The sequence below is a fragment of the Oncorhynchus mykiss genome, chromosome 18 (genome assembly GCF_013265735.2).
Source record: "Oncorhynchus mykiss isolate Arlee chromosome 18, USDA_OmykA_1.1, whole genome shotgun sequence".
Lineage (NCBI taxonomy): Eukaryota > Metazoa > Chordata > Actinopteri > Salmoniformes > Salmonidae > Oncorhynchus > Oncorhynchus mykiss.
This window is the reverse complement of record NC_048582.1, coordinates 32787103-32800527: the sequence shown is the minus strand read 5'-3', so window position 1 is coordinate 32800527 and position 13425 is coordinate 32787103. Positions and strand designations below refer to the sequence as shown.

The window sequence follows — 13425 nt, the reverse complement described above, 5'->3', positions numbered from 1 at the left end:
CAGGAATTGTGAAAAACTGAGTTAAATGTATTTGGCTAAGGTGTATGTAAACTTCTGACTTCAACTGTATATAAGTGCTTGCCTTAGTTAGCATTTTACTGGTAGAAATCATAAGTTGAAAGGTCTTTCCTACCCTACCGGCTACTGATGTAATTCTTCTGTGAGCTGCTCTAAAACACTCTTGCTGCCTGCAGATGCTATTAGGCTAAAACTAGGCTGTGTGCATGTGAATATATTTCACATGATTTGCGATTGTGTTGGCTACTTTGTGCATGATTTCTCTATTGTACTACATAATTGATAAGTCGTATACCTCCACTTCACTACTTTGATAAGCATCAGTATGGGCTCCCGAGTGGGGCAGCGGTCAAAGGCACTGCATCTCAGTGCTAGAGGTGTCACTACAGACACCCTGGTTTGAAACCAGGCTGTATCACAATCGGCCGTGATTGGTAGTCCCGTAGGGCGGCGCACAATTGGCCCAGCGTCATCTGGGTTTGGCCTGTGTAGACCATCATTGTAAATAAAGAAATAAGAGTTTATTCTTAACTGGCTTGCCTAATTAAATCCAGGTCAAATAACTGGCTTGCCTAATTAAATCCAGGTCAAATAACTGGCTCGCCTAATTAAATCCAGGTCAAATAACTGGCTTGCCTAATTAAATCCAGGTCAAATAACTGGCTCGCCTAATTAAATCCAGGTCAAATAACTGGCTTGCCTAATTAAATCCAGGTCAAATAACTGGCTTGCCTAATTAAATCCAGGTCAAATAACTGGCTTGCCTAATTAAATCCAGGTCAAATAAACAATTTTCAGGGATGAAGAAGTACGCCATGCCCCCTGAAAAAAACGGTGTATGTCCTCCACTGGCCCTTTGTGTTTTACAAAACTGGACTACAAGAGTGAGCTGGTATTACATTTCCTGTCCTTTCAGAATCACAATCACCTGTCACACACTGGAGGCCTATAGGTTCGCCACTGTGTAACATGTCGATAATACATTTAAAGGCTGTTAAAATATAACTGTTTTAAGAAAGGAATGTATATATTTGCCTGGCGAAGCGGTTTTATGGAAGCTGATAATTATGATTTTTTTACTCCGCTGGTCACGGGAAGAAATGAGGAGGACACCGAGACAAGACCGAGACACTCAATATGTGGTCTCGAGACCAAGACCAGTCTGGAGTACTACAAAACTGACGCCCAGCAAACCTGGTCTCCATTCAGATGTGTAATTGTTTGCGCCACTCAGTTACACGGTAATACACAGTAATTACATTATCTTGTTAGCTTAATAGCGTAACCGAGATGTGTTGGGTGCATCATCTGAAGAGCTCTTGAGAGGGAGGGGGGCAGAGACCTGCAAGGTGTTCATTACTTGTCAAAAGGTTGTTGAAGGTAGACTCAGCTAAATTACGTTGTCACAAGCAACACCGCAGATAGAGATGAGCGAGATGCAACACTTTGCTCTCACAGTCACACACAGTACCTGTGCAAGTGCACAAGCTCGCTTCACGCTGCTAGAGCCTGGTAGCACCAAACCAGCTCTTCAATGCCCTTAGTTGTTGCGGAAATTGGCCCACTATGTGGTTTACCTTGAGCATCTATTTCATTTTGCTGAGTCTACCTTTAAGATGGATCCTCTGGCAAAACACGAACTGCTTCTGGAAGCCACGTCAGCACAATAACTGTTGTTCGGGAACTTCATGAAATGGGTTTCCATGGCAGAGCAGCTGCACACAAGCCACTATGCACAATGCCAAGCGTTGGCTGGAGTGGTGTAAAGCTCGCCAACATTGGACTCTGGAGCATTGGAAACGCGTTCTCTGGAGTAATTAGTGATGAATGGAAATGTGAATGGAAATCTTGGAAAGTGAAGGGAAATCTTAATTAATGCTTACAGCAAACAATGACATTCTAGACAATTCTGTGCTTCCAACTTGGTGGCAACAGTTTGGGGAAGGCCCTAACCTGTTTCAGTATGACAATGGCCCCGTGCACAAAGTGAGGTCCATACAGAAATGGTTTGTCGAGATTGGTTGGAAGAGCTTGACTGCCTGCACAGAGCCCTGACCTCAACCCCATCGAATACCTTTGGAATGAATTGTAATGCCGATTGCGAGACAGGCCTAATCTCCCAACATCAGTGCCCGACCCCACTAATGCTCTTGTGGCTGAATGGAAGTCCCCTCAGCAACGTTCCAACATCTAGTGTAAAGACTTCCCAGAAGAGTGGAGGCTGTTTTGGCAGCAAAGCGGGGACCAACACCATATTAATGCCCATGATTTCAGAATGCGATGTTCGACGTTCAGGTGTCCACATACTTTTGGTAATGTAATGTATGTGTACGTACTGTATGCAGTCATGTGGTAGGTCTAGTGTGATGGTCTACACGGGCCAACCCCGGACGATGCTGGGCCAATTGTGCGCCGCCCTATGGAACTTCCAATCACGGCCGGATGTGATACAGCCTGGATTCAAACCAGGGACTGTAGTGACGTCTCTTGCACTAAAATGCAGTGCCTTAGACCGCTGCGCCACTCAGGAGCTTGAGGGCTACTTCATGCATAACTTCTAATTCATGCTACTTCATGCATGACATTTCATTTGACGATGTAAGTAATTTAGGTCATAGGCTAGAATGTCAAGAGACCTGGCTTTAAACAGTGGCATAATACATGGAAAGGTGAGAACCAGAGTGGGCACTTAAGCCTACAAAGCTGTGAGTTGTAGAGGTACAATTCACATACAGACAGTGCCATTTTCTGCTACATGTACATCCAGGTCTGCCTGATTGTTGATGCAGCAACAGCAACATAATCACCTCAGCAGATTGTACAAAGATGGGCAGACAGAGCAAATATTTGAACAAAGCATAGATCAATGAAAAATCAAGAAGGGCCCCCGAAAAATAAATCTCCCAGGCAGAGACAAACATTAAAATCATGACAAGGACAAAGTGTTCCTGTATTTTTTTAAGTGCGGCCCTCTTTGTCCCCCAGCTCTGATTAATTCATGAGGAACAGCCAAGCCGCCCCCATCTACCCTTATTCATGCATTTTTGATTTATTCCTTCCTTAACTAATCAAGGATATGATCATTACTCAGGAAGATGCAGGGGTGAACCCCCGAACTCCTGGCAGGTCAGGGGAAGGCCGATGCCCTCATTGTGGTTACCACACCAGCGACGGTTGCTCTCTGATAAAAAATGGTGATAGATACGCCCTCGAATGATAGCCCTCAAGGCCATTTGTCAATGGACTGGGAGGGGAGAGAGCCCAACAGAGTTGTATAAGGATGGAACCGACATAGAACACAAGCAAGGATGGTGTCAGAGCTCAGGGCTCATGGCACGGAGACTGTGCTGTTGTCCCCCGGGGCATTGGTCTCCCGGCTGGCCTGGACTGGAAGTGAAGCGGAGACCACACTGCCAACGGGAGCAGCACAGGAAGTGGAGGGGGGACAAAAGGTCACTGTTTGAGGAATGTGGTGGCCGGGTTCCATTTACGACGTGCTCGCCCAATCAGACGCCAGCTTGGTGAGCAGCCAACTTGGAAGGCGAGAGAGCGCCTTGGCTTACAGGAATGGGAGATGGAAGGGGAAGGGAGAAGGGGGGCTTGAGCTGTGTGAGGCTCTGCAGAAAAACAAAATGAATGGATTATGAGTGCAACACATTGAGGTTTGCGTGCTGGACGCCACCCAATTAATGGAATACTCCCATTGCGATTACTAATTAAGGTCATTAATACACATGCGAACAGGGGAAAGGCTAACGGTCTCTCTCCCTGCCTCTCTCATTTCTACATAGCTCGCCTCGTTCTGGAATTGCTTTTGGGGAGAGAGAGGCATTTTGGAAGAGGTCTGCTGCTGGCCACACTTCAGTTGAGATTCTCATCTGCACATAATTCACTTTCAAAGGGCAGAGGGGCTATGGAGAGAATCCTTAATTACGCCGGCATCGTGTACAACATAGACAAATGTTTATATGTCGGCCACTCTAATGAGAAACCAATAATGGATGCAAACAGCAATCACTTGCCTTGCTCTCTCTCCACTTCCCCGAAAAGCCATACGGGACAATCCGAAACAGGGCTTTTTGGAGAGCGCAACCCCATTCATCAATTCTCCTTTATGCTCGGCATCATGCAATACTACACTCAGCCTTCAATGTAGCCATAAATCTCTCTTTATAGGGCCTAACATGGCAGATATTTCTCCATTAAAGGGTCATTCTGTGCTAGGGGGTTAGTGTATGGATGCAGGCCATTGTAATGGTCAAGCCTAGACAGTGATGCCCTACTTTATATACTGTATATTTTCTACAGGATCATTAGGCAAAAGGTACCCGTTTGCTATATCACTACAATTGTTATTACGCACACAAGGAATAATGACCGTGTGTTGGAAATGAACCTTCATTAAAACCTCTAATTATTTCACAGCAAGACGCCAGCAGGGTTATCGGGAGTTTGTTTGCAAATCCTTGAAAGTACATTATTGAAGTGCCTTGTGATATTGTGTAGTGTACCTTCTATGTAATTACCATGTGGATTTAATTATCATCTAATGTAATAACATATGCCTTTTTTAGCAGACGCTTTAATCCAAAGCCATACACACGTAGATTTTCTGTGCGTGTGTTCCCGCGAATCAAACCCACTATCCTGGCATTGCAAGTACCATACCCTACCAACTGAGCTACAGAGGACCAATATAAATACACTTGATGACAGGTTATGTGGTTATCAGGTTACCTGATGCATGAAAAAAAGTCACAACCGGGCTGATGGAAACAGGATATGCCGGTAAAATGTAATAAACGCCGACAGACAGTTTGTTCGTGAGACACGGTGGTATCTTTTTGTGTCAGTAAAATTAATTATGGGAGAAATTGCGGTGGAAACGCGTTAATGATTAAATATGATATAATAACCATCACATTGAAGTAAAGTTGGAGTCACGCAATGATATGTTTGTGTGGTCCCCCCACTACAACTCAGGAAACCACGCATTTTATTAGGCAACAAATGAAATAAGTTATGATTAACTTCACAGGGTGGTGAAAGTGCACGTGATGAGCTTGATGCTCCTTTCCAATAAATATTGAGGGTCTTATTCTTGTGACGTGATGATCGATGTTTGCTGCCATTTGACAAATAAAAATAATATTGCTCTTATCCATAATAATCTCATAGTGTAGGTTGTCTACCTGCACCATGTTGAGCTGTTGCAGATTTTTGAATATTCGCATGAAAATCTGTCGCAAATTGGATGGAAACCTAGCTATTGAGGAACAACAACAGGCAGCTGAGAAGAGAACAAAGTCGTGGGAGCCAATCGTCTCATCTAATTTCCCACAATCCAGTGCGGTGTCGCGCCGGCAGGCGGGCTTGGTGAATCTCAGCCTCAGCGGCTTTATCTCCTGGCGGAGGAAACGGAGGTCCTTTAAAGGTCTGAGGTCATTTCCTCTGCCTCGGGGCTCATAGAGGAAAATATAAAATGTCTCCATTCGGCCAGCCCCTGCTTTCTTTGAAATGCCTGAGCTGCCTTTTTCAAGCTTTTAAGAGGCCCTTGTGGCCTCCGGATGGCAAATTAGTGGCTTCGGTTCCCCCAGATCCTCAGATGAAGCTAACCCGTATCTCACTCCTACTAAATGAGAAACATCCAAAGGGAACCAGAGGGAACAATAGAGGGAGAGAAAGAGAGAGAATGCCTCCCCTCTTACCCACAGAGCTTGACGACCCTTAAGCCTTTGACAACTTCCTGTTCACATTGCTCTGCGGTTAGTCCAGGGTGTGAGTCAGCGATGGGAAGATGCAGAGGTGAAAGGCAGCCACGCTGTGAATCTTGGCAGGCGGAGGATTGATAGATCTGGTCCTGGTTGCTGCAGGAGCCATAGAGTCCTAAGGCAGATGGATGAGTGTGTGGCTGGGGGTGTAGGCTGTGTGTGGGGGAGAGGAGAGGCTGTACTCAATGTGATTGTGCACTCTTTGCAAGGGTTTATCATGGGGTCTGAAATTATTGACACCCTTGATAAATTCGGCAAAAATAATTATATAAAATAAATGATTCAAATACTGAGCTTTATTGTATGCAAAAAAGAGAAATTATATTATTTTCTACTAAGACAATTGGCAGAGAAAGAGATTCTGTCTGATTCTGTAATATTTTTTTTTCTCAAAAAGGTAGCGTTCAAAATGTTGATTTTGTGGCCAATTAACAATTTCTTTGTGTATTTTGATGTGTGCTTATGGTTATTGTCTTGCTAGAAGATCCACTTGCGTCCAAGTTTCAGCCCCCTGGCAGAGCCCACCAGGTTTTTGACTAAAATGTCCTGTCGGGGCCCCAGGAACATTGGAGGCAAAACAGCCCCATAGCATCAATGATCCACCAGCATATTTTACAGTAGGTACGAGGCTATTTTCTGCATTCTCATTTCAACGCCAAAGACCTCTATTTTCATTTTCAATCATCTTTTTGTGTGCATTTTACCCCCTCAGGGAGGTGAAGGTCGAGTCAGGCATCCTCCGAAACATGACCCACCAAACCACGCTTCTTACCACCCTCCCACTTCACCCGGAACTTGCCGCACCAATGTGTCAGAGGAAACACTGTTCACCTGACGGCAGTCAGCCCACAGGCACCAGGCCCGCCACAAGAGCACAATGAGCCAAGTAAAGCCCCCCCCCCCCCCCCCCCCCCCCCCCCGGCCAAACCCTCCCCTAATCTGGATAATGGCAGGCAGGGTAGTTAATTCATGGCTTGAGCAGTCAGCGTCAGGAGGAAGGCTACAATAGAGGCAGATGAACAGGAGGGTGGTCACACATCAAGGGCGGTTTTAGACTGGTCCAGAGCTGTTCATCAGGGCAGCCTGGCCAGTGCCATCTCTGAAGCAGTGCTTCTCAGTAAAAGTCATTGAAGTTAAACTCCATGGGTAGAACTTCCCCACTCCCGGTGTGTTGTACCCAACTGGGTGAAAACACGACAGCCTCCACAAAAGCACACTAACCACTGGAGAAAACTGCTCAAAACTTCAACCTCTGCATCTTCAACGAGTCTTCCATTCTCCAAACACTATCCCCTTACTTCAAATCAAAACATACTGTATCGAGCTAGTTTGTTAGCAAGGTAGCTAGCTGAGCTTCTTGATGACAGTGACACATTAGTTAGGTGAAACCAACTGATTTTCCAGTCATACCATGCCGATGGCTAACAAATTAGCTAACAAAAACAAACATTTAGAAAAAAAAAAATGCTATCAAAAGTACCAAAAAAATTATGAATATTTACCATTTTTACAGGAGTACCTAGGCTGCTATTCCGGCACTATGGCAATCATGGACCATGCGTGCATTTGTGTGTGTATTTGTGTGTGACACTTGTACAGTGACCCACACATCTCTGTCTCCCTACAACAAACAGGTTGATCTCCCACTCTTTTCTCTCAGTGCATCTCACATTTTCTTCACCCTTCCCAGAGATGACTGGTTGCTGACCTCTTGCACCTTCCCCTTTTCTCGCGCTTTACTGCACGCTCACTGAGCTGAACTAAATACAAATAACACAGGATAGGAGGAAGAGGGAATTGGCCCGGCTTGTTGCCGGTTCGCTGTCTGTCTGATGGTGCCACGGTGCTAAAAAAAAAAGCACTGCTTCTGACATTTAAACAAGCGCCAGGTCAAAAGGGCAGAGACTGAAAACAAAGTGATACCGGATCAGGGCGACGCGGTGCTCTTTTTTTTATGACAGACACGAAGCCTGCTCTGACCCATGCCTTCCTGCTTCTCTTTGAGGGGAAATGCGTTCACCTTTACAAGGATGGAGAGGATGAGAGAGCATCATTTGAAAGTAACAAATCTATTTAGAAGCAGATTGTGTAGACTAGAGTAACCTCTGAACATTGATGTTATCATAAAAAGATCTAGGGGTATGCTACAACATTGGTCTCTCACTAGAAGACAATAATAAAAAAATAAATGCTGGTCAGGGGTCAAGAAGAAAAAAAAAACACAGGCCCTCTGTGTCAAGCTCTCGAAAATCTGAAATATATTGCACATGTATTTCAACATCAGTATGAAAGGAATGAGGCCCTGGCTGTCAATAGTGATCAGAGACATAGGTTACATGAAAGGAGTATGCCAGAGATTTGCCTTTATACAGAAACACATGGCTTCTGACGAGACCCATTACTCTCTCTCTCTCTCTACTTCTGTGTCTCTTTCTGTCTCTCTCTCAGGGCTGGACCATCATTTCCACTCATAAAATACAGACGCTTATACTTGGCTCTTGGCATCGCTGCATTCCAGGCGGGTGAGGTATGGGAAACTAGTCTCCCACACCCGTGAGCGCAGAGCCGAGTGCCTGGCCCTTCAGATCATAACTCACCAGGCCAGTGCCTGGACACAGAGAGACTCTACTTCATCTGCAATTTACTTCTCACCTCTGGTGCACCCTTATAATCGCTCAATCCTCTGGGTCCGTCCATCTTCCTAACAAGGGGAACAGGCTGACTTGTGATGGCCTACATGAGTCACCAGCAACACATTAACATTGTAGTAATTTAGCAGACAGTCTTATCCAGAGCGACTTACAGGTGCAATTAGGGTTAAGTGCCCTGCTCAAGGGCACATCGACAGATTTTTCACAAAGTCGTCTCGGGGATTCGAACCAGGGACCTTTCGGTTACTGGCCCAAAGCTGTTAACCATTAGGGTACCTGCCGCCCCACACAAAGGCGGTTAAGCATATCTGAGGGTTTTCCAGCCTCCACATTTGACCCGGACCACAACAGGTGGGATCTATCCAGGTAAGGATGGCTAGGAAGGCAGCTTCACCTTGAAGGGGGCCGCGTTACTGAGTGAGGAAGCTGCAAAAAGCAATTAAAAGTATTGATGGAAGTTCAATAGCGCTTAAACAGTGCTGCCAGACACCTTGGGGCAAGTACCAGACTAATCAGGGTTTTTTTCTCCTCCTCCAAGACTAAGGCTGGCTTTAGCCATTAAAGGGCTCTACACACTCTACACAAACAGAGCGATGGAGCTGCCGTTAGCGTAGAGTGTGCAACAGGCTTAAGAGGAGAATGAACAAAAGGAAAAGTACTGTATTATACTTACAGTACTGTAGCAGCTCGGCTGGAGCAGGGCTGGAGCATAGCTCTACAAATAGCTTGAGAGGTAAGACGAGAGGGATAGTAATCAATGTTTAACTGAACCGTACTTGCCTGTTAGCCTCTCATTGGATATGTATACTTGAGACGTAAGACGAGAGGGATAGTATTCAATGTTTAACTGAACCGTACTTGCCTGTTAGCCTTCTCATTGGATATGTATACTTGAGACGTAAGACGAGAGGGATAGTATTCAATGTTTAACTGAACCGTACTTGCCTGTTAGCCTCTCATTGGATATGTATACTTGAGACGTAAGACGAGAGGGATAGTATTCAATGTTTAACTGAACCGTACTTGCCTGTTAGCCTTCTCATTGGATATGTATACTTGAGTAGCATTCCGAATATGACCTGCTACTATCACAGCCCCATCGTTCGGTTTGCTGTGTCAACATTACGTTCATAGCGAGCATACAGACAGCACAGGCTAATGCTGTTTTCCAGGAAAGAGGAGGACATAAAAAGAGTGGACGGAGACGTACTGTAGCTAGGGAGGGGTTGCACAACAACTGCCTATCCTCTGACGTCCCTCCAGCGAGCGAGCTTCATCACAAGGACTAGTTGTTTACCTCCATCCTTCCTCCAGCTAGCACTACCTGCTAAATCATTGATTTACAACATGCAGGCGCTTCCTTGACTGAGGTCTATGTTTATGCCAGGGCTTGGCTCCAAACCCTTCCTATGACAACATCTGCCTTGAAGAGTGATCGTCACGCCACGGACGGTGGCAGACAGAAGGCTCCCGTGGCTAACACAAGGCTCAGCATGTGCACTGCGTAGGGAATAGGGTGCCATTTGGGATACAGTGACCTTGGTGACGTACCTTTGCACTGGTTGGTGTTCTTGTCCAGGATCGCCTTGGTTGACACAATTTTTCCATATCTGTGAAGAGAAAAGAGATGACAGAGCATTTTAGTATTACACTAGACTGGCTTTATGACCTTAGTCTAGGCATGACATCACTCAAATAGACATCAAGCATTTAAAGTGCATCCTCCATTTTTTCCATTCCTCTATAACTACCAGTCTTAAATTGGACAAAAATGTACTGTCAAAAAATTAATCAACGGTTCATAACAACATTTGGCGAAGCAGAGTAACATTTTAGAATGACTAGGCGGAATGTTTCTAGAACAAAACAACATCTGGAATATTCTTAGAATTCAGTAATGCTATTACCATTACAGTAGGCTATTTGTCCTCTCTCAATTCTCTAACCCCCACTTGGCCTATTCAATAAATAAATGTAGCGAGCCACGAATGCTCTCTTGATAACCATTACCGCTGTTGGGAAATAAATAGCGGAAGTTAACACATCGGGAATGTCTACTACCACTTCATCTCTCCCATTAATCAAACAACTGCACTATGACTCGCTGCGGCAAAAACTCAGCATTATGGACTGTGTGTGGACTAGAGGATGACTGCATCAGTCAGCTCTCTGTGTGTGTGTGTGTGTGTGTGTGTGTGTGTGTGTGTGTGTGTGTGTGTGTGCCTGCCTGCCTGTGTGTGTGTGTGTGTGTGTGTTTGTTCCTGTGTGTATGCGTGCGTGCCTGTACATGCCCTTGTGTGTGTGCGTAGGAAATTGAGCTTCTCTCTCAGTAAATAGGGAAGTGTGCAGCTTCCGGACCATATTTCACCAGCGGGGGATAATTGTGCCATTTCTCAAAGCACAGTGGAAACTCTATTTACTGCATGCTACAGTGGGGTGGGTGGCAGTTATGAACTGATGAGCACAAAGAGGAAAACTACAGCCTGACACTCAGCCTCCTGGATACCAATCAGACTGTTGTCTTGATGGGATGGAGGCGCAGGATAATTTGACTGTGGTTACGTCCCAAATGGCCCCTATTCCCAATTAGACTGGGTCAAATGTAGTGTCCTATTAAGAGAATAGTGTGCCATTAGGGACACAGAGCTACAGAAGGGAACTTGTGGTAAGAAATATCAACAGGGATTTGTAATCACTGAGAGAATTTGAGGGCGTCTCCCAAGAGCAATAGAAAAGACTGGATTCAAAAAGATTGGCATTGATATACTCAAAGCACAATTGTTTTATTTTATTGATGTTGCACTATTGAGGAAAAAGCTTACAAAGTAAAGCCTTTCACTCATTCGTTTACGCCTGCTGTATCCTGTGCATGTGACAAATATGCTTTGATGACATTTTTTTGTTGCATAATTACCCAAGACACAATGGTAATAATGAGTGTGGATGTCAGAGTGTGCGCAACTGGTCAAAGGAAGTCAGGTGCAGGAGAGCAGAGATGAGTGAACAGGCACACTTAAGTCAGGCAGAGGAAAACAGCCGGACGCAACTGCGTCACAACACTCCGGCCCAAGGAAAAAGCAATAGCGCACAAATCACACAAATAGGTACAAAATAACAAAACCACTGGTTACAACAATACCCGGCGCAAAACCAGCCTGTAGCATTACACACATAACGCGCGAACAATACCACACACAGACATGGGGGGAACAGAGGATAATATACACGTAGAGTGATGAGGGGATGTAAACCAGGTGTGCCGGAAAACAAGACAAAACAAATGGAAAATGAAAGGTGGAGCGGCGATGGCAAGAAGACCGGTGACGTCGACCACCGAACACCGCCCGAACAAGGAGAGGGACCGACTTCGGCGGGAGTCGTGACAGTGGAGCTCTCTCTGTGAGCGTGTAACTTGTGAATAGGGTTCAACAGAGCAGACATTGGAAAGGTTATCCGAGCTTTACATTTTCACAACTAACTCAATGAAGTTACACATCAATTATAAAATGTATACTGTTAAAGTTGCACTGATCAACGTGTGCATGTTTTTTTTTGCATGTCTGGTTGTGTAGGCAAGAGTGTTTATTTGTATGTCTGTGTGTGTGTGTGTGCAGTCGGCTCGTTCTGGGAACCAGTTAAAAAGGCCTCCTATTGGCATGCAGTTGGGGAAAGTTATCATTATAACTTTGTTTAGGTCCACTGGGACCAGGAGACACTCGCTTCTGGTTGCCAACTAATCATGGCTCGTCTCATTAAATGTTAAAGATGGTTCATCAATGCATCCTGTCTGTGATCCAAAAATACCCCACAAAGAAAAGGTAGTATCATGCATCTAGCCCATAATGGAACATTTTGGAAATAAACAGCGAATACAAGCTGTACATGAGCTGTGTATGTGTGTGTGGACACCATGCTGGCATCACCTCTTCCAGGACTGGTTGGTGAGGCTTTGATGTGACAGAGACAGTCCCTGTGAAGCCCAGGTTTAACAATGGCGATGCTTTAGCTCTTCTTGAGCCGGTCTCCTCTAATCCTATTTCAATCACTCTCAGTCTCCGTTATGACTGTCTTTACTGACCCTAGTCAGTCCTCCCCCAGTTCCTGTCTCTTTCTGTTTCACTTGCTCCCTCTCTCTCTGGCTCCCACTTCTCTTTCTCTCTCTCTCTCTCTCTCTCTCTCTCTGTGTGTACCGCAGTTTTGCAGGACCCACCCGCAAGGTCTGAGCAAGGTATTTTTTACCTTAGGGTAAAAAAATGACCCGCCTTCACTCATACCCTAAGATATAGCAGCTTAATTGAATTTTAAACCCCAAATCTATTTTGCATGAAGAAACAACCTGTCATTCATCACAAACTTTGTGAATATCTGGGTTTTCCCTTTTCACAATGCAGAAAGACTGCATTTAACCAGTGGACACCACTAGTTTTTTATTACACCACAACAGTTATAATTGTTTATTTACTAAAGTAGAGGTTTATTATTATTATTATTGCTAAAGGTACTGCATAGGTGTAAACATGAACTTTTTAGCAATAGATAGCACTTGTACAGCCTAAGAAAGTAGCGGAAATGTGCAGAAAGTAGTTTTGAATGCATTTTATTGAAGGGAAACAACAACATTCCTTAACCTTTTTGGCAACATAGTGACATATTCGTATATACTGTACAATGAGGAATTAAATTACAAAATACTAGTCTTCACCCATTTTTTTAACCATTGTCCCCACCCACAAGGTGTATAAACAACAACAATAAATAAGAATAAAATAAGATAATAGATACAAAACAAAAATGTGAAGAACATAAATCAATCAACTCTATTTAGCACATGTAGGACAATATGCAAGTGTGTGTGCATGGACTTTGCAGATGTATTTCTCACATGTGCAGCACATATTATTTGTTTTACAGTCCTTCTTTGGGGGGCAGAATTGGAATCTCCTCCTCTTGCCTGCCCCAGCTGCAGCCTCAGGTGGATAAGGACA

General features: G+C 44.7%; 1 protein-coding gene across 2 annotated transcripts in view; it reads right to left on the bottom strand.

Moving 5' to 3' along the window:
* The window catches only part of LOC110496032 (RNA binding motif, single stranded interacting protein), a 238710-nt gene that overhangs the window by 158531 nt on the left and 66754 nt on the right, over positions 1 to 13425 (bottom strand). For both annotated transcript variants that reach the window (XM_036952519.1, XM_036952520.1), the window contains one exon: positions 9992 to 10050. In XM_036952519.1, coding sequence (XP_036808414.1) covers positions 9992 to 10050 — 59 coding nt within the window. The remainder of the gene's footprint in view (positions 1 to 9991; positions 10051 to 13425) is intronic.